Source organism: Hydra vulgaris, chromosome 12 (genome assembly GCF_038396675.1).
Source record: "Hydra vulgaris chromosome 12, alternate assembly HydraT2T_AEP".
Taxonomy (NCBI): Eukaryota; Metazoa; Cnidaria; class Hydrozoa; order Anthoathecata; family Hydridae; genus Hydra; species Hydra vulgaris.
Window position 1 is genome coordinate 42215001 of NC_088931.1, and position 22368 is coordinate 42237368.

Below are 22368 nucleotides of genomic sequence, written 5' to 3' on the forward strand. Positions count from 1 at the left end.
AATTTCAATATTTTAGTATTATATCTGCTTTACAACAACCTTATCAAAAGAAATTATAGCAGGATAAACAAAATTCGTTTAATATTTATACTGTTTCAGAAATTTTGGTTTACAAAATACTTAAAAATTAGTATTTTTGCAAAGTTTTGTATGTATTTAACTTATACATTCTATTTGATGAATGGCTACACACAAAACTTTATTCAAAAGTATTTTGCTTTAATATTTGTTATGCAAATTATATATATATATATATATTATATATATATATATATATATATATATATATATATATATATATATATATATATATATATATATATATATATATATATATATATATATATATATATGTAAATATATATATATATATTTTAATATATACAAATTTATATATAAATACATATATATGTACATATATATATATACATATATTTAAATAAATATATATATATATATATATATATATATTTACATATATATATATATATATATGTATATATATACATATATATATATATATTTATAATATATATTTATGTCTTTCTAATTTTAAAAGTTACTAGATAAAAAATAATATTAAAATTAAAATGGCTACTGGAACAAGATGGAAAAATAGTTCTTGTCTACGTCAATATTTGGGATCTGGAAAAGAGTTGCCAACAGCTGAACTGCCAACAATGAGAGATGTCCTAAGATATGGTATTTTTTTAAGAGAAACAAGTAAACTAAACAGAAGAAACTATAGCAATTCTGAGTTGATCCAGGATATTTATAATAAACTTTTTATTTGTGCCTCCCGTAACTTGTTTAAAGCATAATTTGGTAACAAGACTTATAGACGCATGGAACAAAGCTAATCTAATTTCTCAAAACAAAGCAAGTAAAGTTATAAAACAAAAGTTTAATTTCATTATTGACAAACTGTTTGACTTGGTGGCGTGTAACTGTAAAATAGTTCTTTGTTCTGAGCAATGCTGTCCTCCTGACTGTAAATTTGGTGCCCACATTACCTGTATCTGTCCTAGGGAGAGAAAAATACCAATTATTGAACTGGTTTATATAAAAGGTATGAGTGACCATACGACAATCATTATAAAATCGTTGTAAGCAAAATGTTGCTACCTTTTTTTTAGCCCAACGAGAAAAGATTGGATCTTTTAGTTCATATCGACTTGGACCTGCTGATTTGATGGAGTCCAAAAGGTTCAAAAAAGTACAAAGTTGCAAACGAAGAAGAGAACACACAACGCAAGAAGAAAATAATACTCAAAATGAACAAGATAACCAACATGATAATTATAAAGAGTTTGAATCTGAGGAAAATGAGATTTTTTCTATTCAAAAGTCTTGTACAAAATATTTAAAAAAATCTAGAAATTATGAAGATATCTCTAATATTGCATTAGCCAGTATTCGATATGGTGTTGGTTTAAGAGCAACTGCAGTCATAGCTACTGCAGCATGGGTAGATGGAGGACTTGTATCCCAAAGTGACACTAGATTAATAATAGATCACAGTAAAGTTCGGAGAGCTAGGGATAAAGTAATGAATGAAGTTGCTATTCAGTTTGATGATTATTACAATAAAGAGATTATTGACTGCATATTTTTTGATGGGCGAAAAGATCTTACTAAAGTATTTTAACTGTAGATGGATCAGACAGACAGTATCCGGCTAAAGTTAAAGAAGAACATTACACTATTTGTTCTGGTGATGGTAAGTATTTATTTCATTTCACTCCAGCTAAAGAAGCAAAAAAGAACCACGCTGAAATTATAGCAGATAAGATTATTGAGTATACTGCAATGAGGAACATTAATGTACACTTAAAAGCAATTGGTGGAGACTCTACTAATGTAAACACTGGTTGTGATGGAGGAGTAATGCACTTTATGGAGCTGAAATTAGGGCGAAAGTTAAATTGGATTGTATGTGCTCTTCACACCAATGAATTACCACTCAAACGTCTAATTAAATTGTTAGATGGAGAATCTAAAAGTGGTAAAAAATGGAGTGGACCCATTGGAAGCTTACTTGATGAAGCAACCAATCTTGAAATTAACCCTTTTTTTAGTAAAGTTGAAACTGGTGAGCCTCTAATTAACTTAAGTAATGAAGTGGTTAAAGACCTTTCTACAGATCAGTATTACGGCTATCAAATAGTTAACGCCATACGCAGTGGTCATGTTCCTCAGCAACTAGGACTTCTTGAAATTGGCCCTGTTAACATGGCCAGATGGCTAACAACAGCCAATAGAATATGTAGAATTTGGGTATCTCATCATGGTCTTCAAGGCGATGCAGCCCAAAAACTTCTTAAACTAGTCGAGTTCATTGTGGGAGTGTACTTTCCTGTCTGGTTTAACATCAAAGTTAAACATAGTTGGACAGAAGGACCAAAACATGTTCTTTACCAGCTTAAGTTGCTTCAACACCAGTCACTCAATATTCAGAATATTGTCATTCCAACTATAAAGCGATCTGCTGGTATGCCTTCTCTGAATCTATTCTTCAAACTATGCTTTGTTCTGAAAATAAAGAGGAGAGAAGTTTCAGTGTACTCAAAATTCTAGAAATAAGAGGAGAAGGTGATGAAAATGAACAACTAGGAGATCTATCTGTTAGACCAAGAAGGACACCAGATATCAATACTAAGGCAACTTGTCTCAAGGATCTTATTGATTGGAATGAAGCTTTTGAACCACCTTTGACTTGTTGCATGACAACTAAAAACATCAAAGAGTATTTATTTAAACCAATGATTGTACCAAACTGGTGTTGCCACACTCAAGCTGTCGAAAGATGTGTAAAAAAAGTTACCCAGGCATGCGAAAATGTTTTTACAGAAGATAGAAGAGATGGTTGGATTAAAGGACTAGAGTTATCACAGAAGTTGATGTCACGTAATCTATCTAAACAAAACCTTATTGGCTAGACAATGTTTAAGAATTAATCTTTATTGTACTTTATTTTAATAAATGCCAGTAAATGTTGTGTGGATCTATATAAAAGTTTTATTTTTAGTTCCAAAACAACCTAATTTTACAGTTTCAGTGGTAGGCAGTGGGAGGGGGCAAACCTCTCTATTTGTTTTTACAAAAAAATTTTTTTAAAAAAAAAAAGAGATAACGTTTTTTTACGTTTTGTAAGTTATTTTTTTTTTAATACTTCCATTTTTTAAGTTTTTACCTCCCCCTCCCCCCGGGCTTTTGGTGAAATAGTCTCACTGACTCCCTGGTAGCTAAAACTTTTTTTTTTTTTTTTTTTTAACGGTTCTGAACTTTTAATATTATACCTCACCCTTTTTTAAACTATGCAAAGTAAAATTCAAAAAAAAAAAGTATGACACACCCTAGTGTGTATAGAAAGTAGTAGCCACACCCTACACTTTAGTTTATTATTTTGCCTACTCAGAATCCCTTATTTGAACTCTTTCAATAGGCTCAGATGAAGAAACTGTATTAAGATTCACACTATAGTTATTAAAAAAAAAATTATTCGCGTTTTCTTGCATATGGTAATATATAGAAAAAAAATCTTTTTTTTTTCGTAATAAAAAACTTTTCATATGGTAATATGTGTATAAATAATTTCGGTTCAGGTTGATTGTTATACTTGAATTTTTGAAGTGGCAGCAGGCACAAGCCAGTCTTGATTGTCCTCGTGACCACTTCTCACTTTTATTTCTCTCTTTAGTTCTTTAAACTAGCTTTGCGATTTGAATTTGAAGTTTTGGGGATTGACTATTTAAGACATGTAAGTATATATGTTATTCCATATTTAAGTTTAAAACCTGAGCATGAAAAAAGAGTACACACTAGAATCCTTAAGTATTTTATTACTGAACTTAATGCTGCCACTGCTACCGGCAGCATTACACACAAACACAATCGAATGAACCACTCATTCGTGTATGTTTGACACGGAACTCACGACAACCATTAAAACTATGTTAATAACGAATTATACAGATTTACTTTTACTTGAAATTTGCATTGCGGCAACAAATCCTTAATTTTGATTTATAGAAATTTAAACCGAAACAAGTTAGTATTATTTAATAAAAAAAATGTTTATTTCAAATTTTTTTAAATTTGTCTTTTTAAGTGCGTGATTTTTAGGGGTAAAAAAAACAAGAATTTCACTCAATCTTTATATTATATAAGATAATTTCCAAATATCTTTATTTTTTTTTGCGTATTATCAAATAAATGATAAAAAAAGAAAAAAAAAGGTTTGGATCATTGTTTTTGTGTGTACGTGAAGATGTTTTTATCATTTTATGGATACACAGTGAGTTTTAAAATTTTTGAAAGTTTGGCTTTTAATTTAATAGAAATTTGTGGAAAAAGAAAAATGTTTTTTCTTACTAAATAATAACATTTTTTGGTTAAAAATCAATAAAGCAAATATCTCTGCATTTAACTATTATTAAATAAGCAAATATTACAGGTCTATCTTAAGGTTGGCTGTAACTGTATTTAAACTTAACATAGAGTCGTTTTCTGTAAAGAAAGTTTATAGCTTGGTTTTCATAAAATATTTATTGCAAAGAGTGCATCTAGAAATTTATGCAGGTGTTTTTTCTTTGTTGTTGATTAAATATGAAAAGATTAGAACTTATAAACATAATTCAAGAAGTTGGTATTAATCATGCAAATATGCATGCCGTTTTAGAAACTTAAGAAAAAAAAACTGCTAACCAATGAAGAATGGCCTGATGTAGAACTCATAGATAAAATTAGACTTTTTATTTATAAATATAGAGTTAAATATGCAAAGCATAATCGTAATTTTAAAAGATTAAATAAACAAGAAGTGCCCTGGTTAGACGGTGAGTTGTTTCAGAATCAAAATACTAAACTTGATTCACCTTTAAAAACTGGACGACCAGAAAAAAAATGGATTAGTTATTCATTAAAAACAAAAATAAGGAAAGTTTTAAGGTAGTTTCTAGTTTAGAACAATTACTTTTGTTTTTAAAAGCCACTGATTAAAAATATAAGTTTAAATAAAGATATGCATGTAACAGGGCAGGTGAGACACCTTAGTTGTGGTGGAGCAGGAAAACTCTAATATAAAATAAGAGGTAAGAAGAATTCTTAAACCTTGGATAGTAGTCTTCTTAGTGATGGTGTCACAATAAAAATACGTAACCCTGTTCTATAGGTAATTTTTCATTATAGTAAAGAGGTCACAGCTTTTTGTTGTTGAAAATTTACGTCCACAGTTCCACACTTGTGTGGTATAGGCAGTTTTCCATATTACCACTTTTTTACATTATCATAATGAAAATAGTTTATCAAATAATGATGTTATTTATTTTAATTTTAGTTTAACTAAAATAAAAATAAATAACATCATTATTAGCTAAAACTCATACAACTGAAAAATTAGCCAAAGCTGCTGTTGTACGTGCAAAATCAAGTCCAAGAAAATCCGATTTGGGAGAGAATATTAAAATGCTTTCTAAAGATCTACCAGGCCAAACTTACTAATCTGATAATTATCAGCCAATTATGATGTCTGTAAATCAAACTTTATCACTTAAAATTCAATGTGATTTGAGTGATTTACAATACCAGATTATTCGAAACTCATATCTGATGCAAAATGCTGATATTTATCCCCTATTAAAAGCAATCGTAAAATTAAAAGCAGATTGTTATCCAGAGGGTTTGCATATTACAGAAACGTCTGCAAAGTGTAGTTTGCAGAACATGGTTATCCATACCTTGCTTCGAGTTTGGAAACTAAATTCTGAGCAGCTTCAAAATTTAAATGAAGCAGTTACACGTGGAGTATTCAATTTGAAATGTGACATGGATGGTGCATCTTCACAAAGTATTTATAATCAAAGGTTTGATGATACTGATCTTACTACTGGAGTGCAGAATGAACAGTCAGTATTTCAAACTGCAATAGTTCCTTTGAGGTTAAAAATTGGGGGTTCAAACATCTGGAATAATCCTATACCATCCAGTCCTCATTTTTGTAGATCTCTTGAACTACAATACCTAAAGGAAACAATTGAACTTATTGCAACATAAGAAATAAAGCTTAGAAAACAAATCGAAAATCTGCAAGACTATATTTAGATCTAGATCTTCTCAGTTATAAAAAGCACTGTTCCTTAAAAATTAAAATTGTTGTTGACTTGACTATGTTGGATGGCAAGTCAGTAAATGCTATCATGTTTTCGAATTCATCACAATTGTGCAATGTTTGTTTTGCAAAACCGAGTGAGATGAACAATCTAGTAAAAGTCAGAATATTTACTCCAAATGAAAAATCTCTTACTATGGGACTGTCTACTTTACATTGTTGGATTAGACTTTTTGAGTATGTTAGGATATAAAATGAAAATGAAAAAATATCAGGAAAGATCAAAAGAACATAAGCTTTCTGTTATTGAGCAAAAAAAATGAAATTCAGAATCGGTTTAGAATCGAACTCAGCCTTGTTGTCGATATGCCAAACGATGGCTATGGTTCCTCAAACACAACTAACTCAGCCAAAAGAGCATTTAACAATGCAGATACTTTTGCAGACATTTCAAGAGTTGATGTTAAAAAAACTGTTAGATTAAGAAATATAATGAAAGCTGTGAGCAGTGGATACCACCTTGATTTGGGGGTCTTTAAAAAATACTGTTTTGCTACTTCTGAAATAATAATTGAAAAATGTAACTGGTACATAATGCAACCTACAGTACACAAGCTATTAAAGCATGGTTATCAAACTTCTGATTGTTTTGAACTCCCAATTGGTATATATTCAGAAGATGCACAGGAATCACAAAATAAATACATTCGTAATGCTAGACTAAACCATATGTAAAATTTCAAGAACAAATGCAATGGAAAACCAATATCATTATCTGCTGTTACGTAGTGATTCAATAGTATCATTATTCATCTTCAAAATAACTAAATCTATTGGTGCTCTTAACTTAGACTCTGAAGTTTTAAACCTTTTGCTTGACAAACAATAAATATTATTTTGATAATAATTTTTACTATATTACTCAAAAAAAAATGGCATGACTTTTTTGTTAAAAGTCATAAAAATCAATGTTTTATCACTTATTTTAAATTATTTTTTTCTTAATTATAAAATTCAAAAAAATAATGAACTATACTATTTAATAAAAAAACAAAAATAATTGATGAAATTTTTGAAAATCAAATAAACTGCAGAATTGTTAGAAAACTAACATAAATGAAAAAATTGTATACATTTTTTATAATAAAGTAAAGTTAATCATAAAATTTGTAAAATTTTTGGTTTTCAATGTTAGACACTTAATACGTTTACACTATTTTAATATTAAAAAAAAAAGAAATTGAAAAAAACAGAGCCAGGCCCTCAAATTAACAACAGGTAAAAAAGGATATCTTTAACATTATATTTTATATTTCCCATTAAAATTTTTCCTCATTATAAAGTGTTGCAAGTGGTTTTATATTGTTTTTTTGCAAAGTAAAGTTGTTTTAACCCTTTCAAAATAACATTTTGACTCAAAATATTTTATATTATTTTCTTTAAATTAATTTTTTTAACAGTTTTATAGGATCAGGTGATTGTGGCCGGCACAATCACCTGATCCTATTCCAATTGAGAATCTGTGGTCTATATTAGATTCTAAACTAAAAGACAGAACACCTTGTAATGAAGATGAATTATTTTTGACACTTTTAAAAGGTTGGAATTCACTGGAAGTTAACTTGTTAACAAAACTAGTTAAAAGCATGTCCCACAGATGCCAAGTGGTTATTGATACAAAAGGTTATGCAACCAAGTATTAAAAACAAATGTTTTATTTTAAACTGATTGAACTTCTATTTAGCTGTATCAAGACAAAATGTAATTGCATTAAGCATTCTATATTAAACAAAATAGATGTAAAAATTTAGAAAACATACTTAATTTTACCATTCTTTTTTAAAAAAGTTAAAGTTTCCTATTTTAGTCGATTTTTACTAATTCCATAGTTTTGTTATAAGTCTAAATGTTTTATTTACTTCTTTTTCTTTTTAATGACAAATATAGTGAAGTTATTATTTGATATATTTTAAATAAAGTTAAAAAAAATTTGAAAAAAAATTGATTTTTTTTGCTTTTTAAAAAAAAATCATGTTGTCAAATTTATTATTGAGGAAACTGTATGTATATATATATATATATATATATATATATATATATATATATATATATATATATTAGGGTAAAACAATTAAAACTAAAAACAATTTTTTAAAAACAATTTTTTTGAAAAAAATCTGCTCCCACCCTTTAAATGTGTTCTATATAATACAAAAACACTAGGTTTAAAATTTTGTTGAATAAAAAATATTTTTAGAGGTCCCCCAAAACCCTTTAATATTTAACGGGTCCCTAATATTTAAAAAAAAAAAGTTTCTCGAAAATAGGTCAACCTGGTACTCAAATGAAGCGAAATTATATAAAAATTTCAAAAATAACATTCATTTTGAAATAATATGGTTATTTTAGGTTTTACTACGTAAAAATCTTGTTTTTTAGCAAAAAATGAAATAAGTGAATTTTTCATGATAATTGTGATGAATAAGTTTAAACTTCAAATTTATTTTTCAAAATGAATATTATTTTTGAAATTTTTATATAATTGCGCTTCATTTGAGTACCAGGTTGACCTATTTTTGAGAAACTTTTTTTTTGAAAATATTAGGGACCCGTTAAATCTTAAAGGGTCTTGGGGGACCTCTATAAATATGTTTTTTTCAAAAAAAATTTAAACCTAGTGTTTTCGTATTATATAGAACACATTTAAGGGGTGGGAGCAGATTTTTTTCAAAAAAGTTGTTTTTAGGGCCACCCTAATATATATATATATATATATATATATATATATATATATATATATATATATATATATATATATATATATATATATATATATATATATATATATATATATATATATATATATATACATATATATATATATATATAAATATATATATATATATATAATATATATATATATATATATATATATATATACATATATATAAATATATATATATATATATATAAATATATATATTTATAAATTTATTCTTAAGGTTCTTTAGAATAAAAGTCCCTGGCCCCCGGTGTCGTCGGCCTTACCTAGCTTCAATCCTGCATGTGTGCATATATAACTCCAAACTTGTCAGTCAATGTATGTATGTTCAATTTTCTGCAATAAAATATACCAGTCAGTCGATGTATGTACAGAAAGATAAGAGTATAAAAGAAATCTCTGTATAAAACGAAAGCAAAAACCTAGAGTAAAAAACAGTTTTATGTAACCGTTTTAAAATGTCTCTTCACAATTGAACAAAATGTTCATTTTGTTAACTCTGGTATTTTTTTTTTAATAAAGAAGTTTAAAAAACTGAGAACTTGATAGGTTGTAAGAAAGTAAAGTAACAACATCACCATTCGTGTAAGAATTATGTAAACACACGCACATACATGCATATCTCGTATATAATATATGAGAGTGTATATAAAAAAGTGTGTATTTATATATGAGATACGTATGCATGTGATTGTGTGTGCACATAAGTACGTATATGTGATGATATTTGTATATATATATATATATATATATATTATATATATATATATATATATATATATATATATATATATATATATATATATACATATATATATATATTACATAGAGAGTTTAAACAAAAAGTGTGTATGTATACATAATTTATATATACATAAATATATATTTGCATACATACATGCATACATACATACAAACATACATACATAAATACATATATACTTACATACATACATGCATACATACATACATACATACATACATACATACATACATACATACATACATACATACATACATACATACATACATACATACATACATACATACATACATACATACATACATACATACATACATACATACATACATACATACATACATACATACATACATACATACATACATACATACATACATACATACATACATACATACATGCATACATATATACCTACATACATACATACATTTATATATACATACATATATACAGTTATACATGTATACATACATACATACATACATACTTAAATACATACTTAAAGCCTATATAATTTTCAGCCATAAAAAGAGTTAAAAGTAGTGATTTATATGGAAATATATATAAATAAACAGTCATCAAACTAAAAAAGTTCGTCTCTACAAGCCGTATCCATTTAAAAAAATTTATTTTCTTAAATGTTTACTGCGCTTGTGTATAACTTGTACCTTCTAAACGACCGTGGCAAATCGCTAAATTTTCAACACCGGTCCGTTGGCGGCAAACCAATGTTGGAGCGACAGCGTTTTGATATAGGACCTTCTGTAATTCGCGCAACAATTTCGAGGCATGAACCTTCCTAATATTATTTTTGTACTTTTCTTTGAATTTAGACACTTATATTTAGCGAAATTGTTTATTATTTGTATGACATGATCTCATCGAAAACAATGCATAGATGACACATTTTAAACTTTTTCGAATTTATTAAATAACATTACTACTCAGCAAACATGCTATAGCGGGTTTTCAGTGGACCTATATAGGCATTTTGAGCGGACCGTTGTAGTTTTGCTCATCGGTTACTTAGTGGACCATTGATGGCAGCCGCCAAAAGTGGCTAGCCGCAAACACTTTTGGTAAGTCAATTAGCCTACGCCTTGGCATTCTAACCGAATACCCGGTTAACAAATATGAAGAAAGAACATCTAAAATAATCGAAATTATTTCAAGAATGAGATTTACAAGTACAATTTACATATTAAAATCATAATAGAATTATTATCTAAAAAATTATGTATAATCTCGATAAATTAATGATTAAATTGTGTTTGGCGACTCTATTTTTGAAATCTTTTTAATATAAAAAGAAACATCTCACACTTCATTCGGATACTACATACAGTAGAAAAAGAATAACTAAGATCGCTTCACGTAGCGGTCTGAAGACTTTTAATGTAGCCCTGAAAGAAGACACTGATATATTAATCAAAATATAGAAACCAACCAGTTAAGAAATACTAAAATAAACATAAACTAACCTTTTCAGTCTTTAAAAACACCTTTTGAAGGGCTTATATCAAAAAGCGAGTTGATAGCAAGTACCTCCACGACATGAGTGTATCTTCATTCAACAAAATGTAAATAAAACCAACATAATGTTAACATTAATACCTAGTTTAAAAAAAGCAAAAGCATAGTTTAAAAAAAAGCTGTGAAAATACCTTTAAAAAAAATTAAAGTAAAGTAATACACATATTACCTGACACCTGCATTTTTTAAAGTAAAACACCAGATCGTCATCTCTTACTAACTGTAATATCAAACATGTTATTTTTTCAAAAATGAACCTGTCATTCCATGTAATAAGAATCTCAAAATGACGGTTTAAATTACCTTAAAAAAAAACAGTTAAATTAGGATAGTTTAAATTACCTTAAAAAAAGACTACCTGGCATACTGATTCTCTATTTACCAATATGGTTGAGGATTTCAAATTAAATCAAGGCTTTTTATTCAATGATAAATAGTATTTGAAAAAGTTACTACAGTGCCTAATTGCAATCCAATCAATTTTTTCACTATGGCAAACATAACCTTATTAGGTGACATAAGCGTAAATAGTATGTGCACATCAGAATTAGAAAAAATCCAAAGCTGAAAAAAGATAATAGTTATCAGAAGCATAATATTGAATCACAAGCATACTTCCACATTTGTAGCTGAATCTTCTAAGATTTCTTTGGATTTACTGAGTTTTTATGAGAAGGTTTACGAAAATAGTTTATAAAAGAGAAAAAGCCAAACTTGTAGCTGAATTTCCTTGGATTTCCTCTGCTTCCATTTTCCATCTGCTTTAAAAGTTGAGCACCAAATTATTACTTTCTATTTCAAAACTTTAAGCATTGTTGCATAAGCTGTCATACATTCATAATACATAAGTTGTGGTACATTAAGGTAATGTATGACAACATAAGTTATCATACATTACATTAGTTGTCATACATTCTTTTTACTTCATACAATTTGAATTTTAAATGGTTGATATGATCAAATACTAGACTAATTTTCCAGGATTTGAATTATGCTGTATTTTTTTAATCATTACTACTAAAAAAAAAACTGATTCATACATACAAACATAAAATCCCTATTGACCTTATAAAAAAGAAAAAGAAATATAAAAAAAAAAATTATGGCTTCTTAAACAGGTACCAAGGACTTTTACACAACTTTAGAATATAGTGCAGCTGCTTGAAACAAAAACAACAAACTCAACAACAAACTCAACAACAAACTCAACAACAAACTCAACAACAAAGCCTCAAAACACTGAAACACCTCATTCATCATATACTCAACATTCTGATTAATAACCTAATATTTATTAAACTAAATAACCTAATATTTATTAAACTTTTATACAAAAATTTAGAGAAAAAAAAGATTTTCTTTGAATAAATACTTTGCCTGTATTTTTTAAAACTAAAAAAAATTATCATACTATAAATTAGATATATCAATGTTTATTGAAAAAAAGGTCTTTTGAACTGAATAAAAGTTCTTGATTTAATATACACTTAATGTAGAAAGCAGTTTCCAGTTTCACCAATTAGTACTGCAGGATTTTATTAAAAAGCTCCTGAGAATAAAAGCTAAATAGAAACATCAGGATATATGATTTGGATGAACCAAAATAACAACTTAAACAAATACCAAGCTCGTATAGAAAAAAATGAATCAACAAAACAGTTGCAAAGAATAGCTGTTAACTACTCAGCAGGAAAATCTTCTAAGAAAAATATCAGATATGGTTAAAAATTATCAACCCTGCTAATATTCCAAATATCTTACATAGTTTAATTTAAAATCATTTCTATTTACGTAGGCACAAGACATACACACTCTCAGTATATTAATTGTGATGAAAACATTGCCTAATTTAATTGTGAGATGATCCACATGAGCTAGTTTCTTGCGTTATTTTGACCAAAAACTTTTTATGTATACAGTTAAATTATAAATAAATATATATCTTATAAATATAACGAGAAATAAGTTATTGTTTTCATAAAGCAATATCACTGAGTACTTTATTGCATCATTTTTAGTTAATATTTAAATAAATAATACTTTAAGTCACCAAATAGATATTAAAATATTTTATTTGAAATAAAAATTTAAGTTTATACCACAATAACCGTATGTTTTTAACTACCATAAATTTATAACTTTAATTATTTATTTTAAATTAAATATAATAAGAATTTGTATTATTTGATACTTTTAAAAAATATCTTTAATATTCTAATTTAAAAATATAAAACTTTGTTATAAAACCATTACTTTATTTTCTAGCGTATTTATACTATAGACTGTATAGACTAAGCCAGGGATGGACAGATAGCGGCTCTTAAAACGTCATTGCAGCTCGCGAGCCGCATGCGGATTTACTGATAATACAAACTTGAATTATGCATAGCCAGAAAACATATTGTTCGAAAAATGGATATAGCAATAGGTGACAACAAAGCACTTCACAATGAAAGTAAGAAAAGAAAAATTGAAGATGAGAACAGATCATTTCATGGTGATTGGACAGAAAAAAACGCATTTATTGAAAAAGAAAACAAAACCTATGTGCTTAATTTGCAATACTGAACTAGCTCATAATAAGACATGTAATGCTAAACGTCACTATGAAACAAAACGTGTTTACTGAAGAATACCCAATAAATTCATGTCAAAGAAAATATAAAATAGAGTTGCTTAAAACAATATTTAAAAATCAACAAATGAATATTTCATCTTCCAGCAAAGAATCAAATATTACAACAGAAACAAGTTTTATTATAACTTGGAACATTGCAAAAAGTAAAGATCTTTACACCGATGGAGAGTTTGTAAAACAAAATCCTTTTGATGTGATTTCAGTTTTAGATCCTAAGTATAGCTATAATTAAAGGTTAATTTCAAATATTTCTGTTACTCGACATACAACTGAAAGAAGAATATCTGAGATTAGTGTTGAAGTCGAACAGCATTTGTTAAATGACTTAAAAAATTGTGAAGCATTCAGAATAGCATTGGATGAATCAACAGATATTCAAGATAAACCTCAAACAGCAGTATTTGTTAGATATGTAACATCAGATGTACTTGTGAAAGAAGAGTTGCTAGATTTAGTAGAGCTAAAAGACACTACTCGTGAAATTGATTTAAAGGAAGCCCTTGACACTGTTCTGGTGAAAGCAAATACTTCTAAGAACAAGCTTGTTAGTGTTGCTACAGATGGTGCAACAGCAATGGTTGGAAAACACATTGGGCTTTTGGGTTTACTAAATAGTGATCCTACGTATCCAGAGTTTATCCCAGTTCATTGTGTGATTCATCAAGAACATTTAGCAGCAAAACATTTTAATTTTCCAATTATTTTTAAATTAGTGCTGGAAATTGTAAATTATATTCAATCTAATGCAAAAAATCACAGACAGTGTTACAATTTAAAAAATAATGCAATATAATATTAATGACGTCACTTCCCGTCTTCTGAATATTACAGTTATTAGTAACGCTATTTATATATAATCTATTATACATACGGTTATTAGTTACGCTATTTATATACGATAGATGTTTGTAGTTCTTGTCTAGCCTTTTTCTTATATTTGATAAAAGCCAAAATATACATGAAAGACTTTTTAATTATGGTTTACGACAATACTATTATTATGGCTTTACTATTTTATTATGGTTTACAACAATTTTATCAAATATAAGAATTTATTATATGTAAATATAAATTAGTATGGATGCAAAATATTCAAAAAAGTACTGTGCGACGAACCAAACGAAGAAGACTATATATAATGGAAAAAAGTGCTATCAATTTATCTAGATAAAGCCACATTCCTAGAGGACTGTAAACTTCAAGTCTTATTCGTTCTCTGCGGAGTGAAGGCTTTGACGATAATTCAGGATGTTACATCATACGACGATGCAATCAAAATTCTTGATAACAAGTATCATAAACGATCGACAGCGATCATGATGCGCCATAAACTTCGCTCTTTTAAACAAAACGAAGGGGAATCGATTGAAAGCTTTATGAGTAACTTAAAACAATTTTCCAGAAAATGTCCAACAGAACCTCTAACAGCAGATCAACATAGTAACCTACTAATATGTGATGCCTTTATAGCTGGTATCCGCTCACCTTCTATTCGTCAACGACTGCTTGAAGCTACGGATGACAATCTAGAGTCACTTTATAAAACAGCTCTTACGATGGAATTGGCCACCGAAGATGCCCTTAATTTGACAACAACCATAACAGCTACTACCACGCTACCAACTTTTGCAGCAAGCCATAATCTTACCAAATCTCCCTGTTTTTGGTGCGGTAATGATCCACACTCAAAAATCAAATGCCCTGCACGAAACTCTACATGTACACATTGTCATAGAAAGGGCCACTGGGCAAATGTCTGTCTTTCTAAGAAAGAAAACAAAACTTATACCAAAGCAGCAGTTGTTAAAGAATATAACGAAAAGGATGATAACACAATAATATCTACGGTCATAGCAGCAATTGACTCACCCGATAGACTAATTAACGTCACCATAAACGAAAATCTAACATATGCACTGTTAGATACTGGGTCCGACAAAACTTTTATTACATCAAAACTTCTTCGACAATGGAAATTTTCATACGATAGGTGTTAACATGTCATTCCTCAATTACCATTAATTTTAAAGGAAACAAAGAGCCTCTAAAATTCTGTTTAGCAACAAAAAGTATGAAATGTTCAATATACGCCTTAATTCTTGGAATCGATATTAACAATATAAAACCAGTAGCTACAACCTCACGACGTATTCCCAAAAATATCTCCGTCATAACAGATGAAATAAACCGCTTACTAAAAAAAGACATAATTCAAGTAAGCCGCAGCCCTTGCCGAGCTCAATGTTTTGTAGTATCAACAGGAAATAAAAATCGCCTCGTGATCGATTATTCGAATACAATTAATTTACACACTCCGCTCGATTCATATCCTACACCACGAATCGATGACTTAATACTTAAAATAGCAGTCCATAAAATTTTTAGCACAATTGATCTCAAATCGGCGTATCATCAAGTGAGAATACGACCTGAAGATTACAAACTAACCGCATTTGAAGCTAATGGCAAATTATATGAGTTCAAACACTTACCCTTTGGATGTACAAACGCAGTACCAATCTTCCAAAGAGTAATGGATGAATTTATTCAGGATAATAAACTTGAAAACACATTCGCTCTTGGGCCTTTTTTCCACCAATAATTATATCTCGACGATATAATTATTGGTGGAAAAGATGCCCAAGAGCACGATAAAAATCTTAGTCGCTTTCTACACGCAGCTAAAATCGCCAACATTGAGATAAACGAAGAAAAGAGTAACTTTAAAAAAACTCATATCGAATTCTTAGGCCACATTATTGAAAATGGAAGCCAGACCCAAAAAGATATGAAGCACTGATAAATATGCCTGAGCCAAGATCGTTAAAAGAGCTAAACCGAATGATAGGTTTATTTGCTTATTACGCTAAGTGGATACACAATTGCACAGCATCAACTCTCCCACTTACTCAAGCAAGAGACAATTTTCCAACAAAGGGTTTAACCCCATATGCCAAAGAAGCAATAAAAATACTCAAAAATAAACTTTAGAAGCTTGTCTAGCCTCCCCTAATTTAAAAGTTTCATTAACAATTGAGACAGATGCCTCCGACTCAGCACTCGGAGGAACACTATTACAACTTGGCAGGCCAGTTGCCTTTTTTTCAGGAACATTAACTAATGCCGAAAGGAAGCATGCGATAGTTGAAAAAGAAGCGGCTGCCATAGTGGAGTGCTGTAGAAGATGGAGGCATTTGATTAACTCAGTACCATATATTAATATAATAACCGACCAAAGATCCATTTCCCTTATTTTCAATAAACAGAATGCAACAAAAATAAAAAATGAAAAATTAACTCGATGGCGTTTAGAATTAGCTGATATTAATTATACAATCTCATACAGGCCGAAGAACCAAAACATTGTAGCAGATGCCCTTTCAAGATGTTGCTCGATTGTAAATAACACTAAAGCGTTTTACAGTATCCATTCCTAGCTATGCCATCCCGGAGTTACAAGAATGATACATTACTGCAAAACCAGAAATCTACCATACTCCACCGCAGAAATCAAACCGCTTACTAAACCAATGTACAACTTGCAATGAACTCAAACCACGTTTTTACAAACCACCCACAGGTCGTCTCATTCAGGCAACAAGGCCTTGGGAACGCTTATCGATGGACTTTGTTGGACCTTTACAATCCACTACAACAAACAAATACATCCTCGTGGTGGTTGACGAGTACTCACGCTACCCATTTGCATTCCCCTGTCAAGACATATCAGCTGAAACTGTTATACGACACCTTTTTAGCCTCTTTTCATTATTTGGTGCACCATCATCTATTCATACAGATCGTGAAACTCAGTTCGAAAGCTTAAAAATTAAAGTTTTTTTAGAAAAGAACGGAGTAATTAAAACTAGAACCACTCCTTACCATCCCCAAGGCAATGGTCAGTGTGAATGAATAAACGGAACAATACTAAAAGCTGTTAGTCTAGCTCTGAAAACCTTAAGTCTAGGAAAAGAGAAATGGGAAATAGTATTGCAAATGGCTTTGACCTCCATAAGAGGACTTCTGTGTACCCAGTGAAAAAAAAACCGTGTCCCACATGGGTTCCGCGTGGGTTCCGTGTGGGATTAATGGGATTTACGTGGGACGGATTTTCCTATGTGGTATCCGTATGGAAATTTGTCACCTTAAACCCATGTGGGTAATCCCACGTGGGTTACATGTGGGAACCATATGGTATTTACACACATGGGAAATCCCACGTGGGTTTCCTGTGGGATTTGCATGGGAATTAATTTGAAAGCTGGAAACTAAAAAAAAAACTTTTAAAAAAAAACTTAAAAAAAAATTTTTAAATCAACATTGCATTGCGTTACGTTTACATTGTGTGAAAATATTTTATATTAATATAGAGAATGACAAGCAAGTATGTAAGTACCACGAATAATGTTTATCTTTCTTTATAGAAATAAGATTAAGATTTGTGCAAATAGACGTATTATTAGGATAATATAATAGTTATTTGAATATAGATCTTGAGTAAATTATTTGCAAACAATTAACTGATGCAAGTTGAAATGTTGTCAAAAACCAATCTTGCATGCATGGGACACTGCATGCAAGATTGGTCCCACAAAGAAATGGAGGTTTGAAAGTCAAAGAAATTCCCAATTTTCTTTATTAAAAAAAGAAAAAAATAGGATGGAGATGGGTTTCTGTGACATTTTTTATGCTCCAAAATTTTTAACTTTAGATATAATAAGGTCCTTAAGACTTAAGGGACTTACGAACTACATTGAGGAACAAAAACAGGATATTTACAGAAACTTTTCAATTTTTAATCTGGAGTACCACAGTGTAATTAGGAATAAAGTCTCTGGGTCCAGTATTCAAAGTAATATGATCTAAAGTAATACATAAATTAAATAAAATGCTTTAAAATGCGTGCATTTATACATATAACTTCTGATAGTTAACTATATGTATAACTAGTTATACATAAAATTTATTATGTAAACTTATTTTTTAAGGTTATGCTTGAGCAAATTAGTACCAATTAAGTTCAAGTTCTTATTTATTCATTGTTTTTGTTAATTTTATATTTATTTGTTCAAATTTATCAGTTAGTACTTTTTTTTACTACAGTAAGAATGTTTATCATTGTTGAACGTGATTTTATTAGTAACTTAATTTTATTTTCAACATATTTTGACAACACCCTTTATATTTTAAATGATGACGGTTTTATTATTCTATTGATGTTAAATTTATTACGTTTCAATAACTCAGATTGAATCTTAACTGAATTATTGTAAGCTTTGTACGAGGTTTGTTGTATATCAAATGGTGTTGTAAATAAAGTAAAAATAATATATATATATATATATATATATATATATATATATATATATATATATATATATATATATATATATATATATATATATATATATAACATTAAAACAATAAAACTGATACAAAATTTCACTTTAAAACGAATACCATTAACATTGTGATGATAATAGCATTAGGAAACTAGTTTCTGTAAATATCCTGTTTTTGTTCCTCAATGTACTTCGTAAGTCCCTTAAGTATTATGAACCTTATTATATATAAAGTTAAAAGTTTTGGAGCCTAAAAAAAGTTACAGAAACCTCCCTATCTCCCCCCTATTTTAATTTTTTTTCTTAATAAAGAAAATTTGACTTTTAAACCAGCATTTCTTTGTGGGACACTGCAGTGTCCCATGCATGCATGCTTGGTTTTCGACAATATTTGAACTTGCATCAGTCAATTGTTTGCAGATAGTATACTCAAGAACTATATTCAAATATCATATGAACATGTTAGAGAGTGTTCATATGATAATTGAATATCACAAATTTAATAATATTGTTGTGATATGTTATATAAATAATACCATAATAGATTATGATATGAAAATAAGGCAGGATATGAAGGCAATGATAAAAGAATAAATTTACTTATAGAAATTTAGATGTTTGTTTATTAGTTTCAAAATATTGTATTATGTGTGACCATGGCCTTTTATAATAACAGGCCTTTGTTGCGTGATGTCAAGACATCACGCAACAAAGTTGTTAAACTGAAGGCCTATTCCTAATACTGTGTTTATATTTTCATCTTTTAACATTAGACGAAAGTTTGTGTTTGCGCTTTTTTAATAAATCTTTAAAATTTAATTGGTTTATAAATTAGATAGCGCAACTTAAAGACGATAACATTGTAAGGTTCACGGCTTTACATTGTAAGGTAATAATATTGTCAAACTAACGATAAGTTTTTTTAATAATTAAAATGCCTTTAAAATGCTGTGTATCTCTTTGCAAGTCTTCAACTACAACAAAAATATCAATACTCAACTACAACAAAAATATTAATTTATAAATTCCCGAAGAATCTAGAGGAGAGAAAAAGATGTAGTGAAGCTATCCCAAGAACTGGTTTTATTGTTACAGACTATACAGCAGTATGTCAACTTCATTGGCCAAATGAAGCACCTTTTGAAAGCAAATATGGGAAGCAACAACCTTTAAACCCACCATCTGTTTTTAAAAATAATCCGCCCAGTTGTTTAGCCACACCAACAAGTAAAGTTAGAAAAACTGTAACTTCAAGCGGTTTTCGAAGCATTTTACCAGATGAGTTAAATGATTTTCTAAAAGAGGATGAACTTATATTTGACAATATTCAATCTTTGTTAAGTGATAATAACAATGTTATTGCTTTCCAGCAAAAAAAGTTTACACATACAATCAAAAATGTACAAACTTGGTGTTCCATTATTTATTTTAGTAATTTTCAATGATTATTCATTTGTAGCTAACAATAATGGCACAACTTGTAATATTTCATCTTTAGCTATAAACAAACATGATTAAATGTCTTTTTGGAGGTCCAGAATTTATATGTAGAGCTCAACCTGTTGCAAATCTTTTCCCTAAATTTTAGTTTGCTCAATGTCAACAAATTGTTGATACGATAAATAATATTGAAAATAGTAAGACACTGGTAATAGTTACTGATGGTAACCGTGTAAATCAAAGATTTTTTGGAATGTTTAAAACAGTTGATAGTATACCATAGTTAACAACATCAGGTATATATTTATTGTATGATTATGTGCATCTCTTAAAATCTAAACAATTGGTTGACAGAAAAGACTGACGAACTTCAATTTTTGAACAATAAAGAACTGGCTTTGGCTAAGTGGAGTGATTTAGAAACTTTATATAAAACTGAGTGCAATAGTCTTTTTAAACTCTCTAAACTTACAGCTAAATCAGTTTATCCAAAACCAATAGATAGACAATCTGTAAAGTTTTGTTTGTCTGTTTTTTGCGAAGAAACAGTAGCTGCACTAAGAACGCATCCAGAGATTGAAAATAAAGCATTCGAAGGTACTGCTGTGTTTATTAAAAAAATAATTTTTTTTCGAATGTTGTTAATGTCAAAGCACCTGGTGCTGGCATTTGGTTTAGAAATGAATTATGCGGAGAAATCCACTCAGTTGGTGATCAACAGTTACAACTGCTACGAGATATTGCTGAATTGTCAAATTTTATGAAACCTACAGGCAATAGCCTGTATGTTTCATAAATAAAAATTTATGATGATTCTACCAATTATTATTATAAATATGAAAGTTATCTGTATAGCCTAAACAGAGGCAGACTTGAAATTCCTTCTGATACTCTTGTTTAATGGTCAATATTTTGCTTTTTTTTCAAGGTGCTACTGACCCTTTATGCAGAACATTTTGTGTTACTCAGTTTAAGTTCATTGCTGCTAAATATAAATTTAAAATCGCAAAAAAACAATGCAGAGTATATTCTGATATTCTGCTAAAGAATTACTCACTAATTACCACTCGCAAAATACTAAAGCTATCATAATTTATGTGAAAATTAGTTTTGTAATTAATTATGCTATTTACTTGTTTTGTTTTTTATTTTCTCATTAGCCTATATGTCTCTCAATATGTTTGGATTTGTAAATATTTTCCCTGTTGAGATATATTGATAAAACTTTTTGCTTGAATCAACTTTTGTTGGTGTTTTTTATTGTTGGTGATTTTTATTGTTACCGTTTTTAGCAAAAAAAAATTAAAAATACAGTTATCTTTCTAATATATAGATATATACTTTGTTATGGTTCTGCTTGTTACTGATACTATTTTATATTACATAAATATTCTTAATGAAATTTGAAGTACGAAAAATATGATTATCTTTTAACAATTTTTTGGTTTTCTTTTTATATTTCCGTCTTTACTAGAGATTATTATTAGAAAACATAGACTGCCATTACACCCTACCTAATATAAAAATATATCAATATAAGTAAAAGTGAAAGTTTAATCGGCCTTCAGTTTTTACGGCATTTTGCGCGATGTCAAGGCCTGTTATTATAGAAGGCCGTGTGTATGACGAAAAAGTAAAGATACTTTTGCATCCAGTTGCTATTGCACCCAACGTCTACATCATTGAAAAAGTAGGTTTTTACATTTTTGTTTTCGTTTTTTTGTTTAATTACTTATCCTAATTGATCACTTTTTTTCAGGA

General features: G+C 28.9%; 2 protein-coding genes and 1 long non-coding RNA gene across 3 annotated transcripts; 2 read left to right on the plus strand and 1 right to left on the minus strand.

Moving 5' to 3' along the window:
* Positions 1 to 10912: 10912 nt before the first annotated feature.
* Positions 10913 to 12456, minus strand: LOC136087773 (uncharacterized). Its single transcript, XR_010642055.1, has 3 exons — positions 11357 to 12456; positions 11136 to 11268; positions 10913 to 11057 (listed from the first exon to the last, which is right to left on the minus strand). It is a non-coding gene; the product is annotated as an uncharacterized LOC136087773 (long non-coding RNA).
* Positions 12457 to 13793: 1337 nt separating this feature from the next.
* On the plus strand, positions 13794 to 14618 carry LOC136088131 (protein FAM200A-like). Its single transcript, XM_065811795.1, has 2 exons — positions 13794 to 13993; positions 14060 to 14618. The coding sequence occupies exons 1-2, from the start codon at positions 13794 to 13796 to the stop codon at positions 14616 to 14618; spliced, it is 759 nt and encodes a 252-aa protein (XP_065667867.1).
* Positions 14619 to 15141: 523 nt separating this feature from the next.
* Positions 15142 to 15822, plus strand: LOC136088132 (uncharacterized). Its single transcript, XM_065811796.1, has one exon. The coding sequence runs from the start codon at positions 15142 to 15144 to the stop codon at positions 15820 to 15822; it is 681 nt and encodes a 226-aa protein (XP_065667868.1).
* Positions 15823 to 22368: the final 6546 nt, after the last annotated feature.

Coding starts and splice junctions, on each gene's coding strand:
- LOC136088131 (XM_065811795.1), top strand. CDS start 13,794: ATGAAACAAAACGTGTTTACTGAAGAATACCCAATAAATTCATGTCAA. Junction 13,994..14,059: donor GATCTTTACACCGATGGAGA/GTTTGTAAAACA, acceptor CTATAATTAAAG/GTTAATTTCAAATATTTCTG.
- LOC136088132 (XM_065811796.1), top strand. CDS start 15,142: ATGATGCGCCATAAACTTCGCTCTTTTAAACAAAACGAAGGGGAATCG.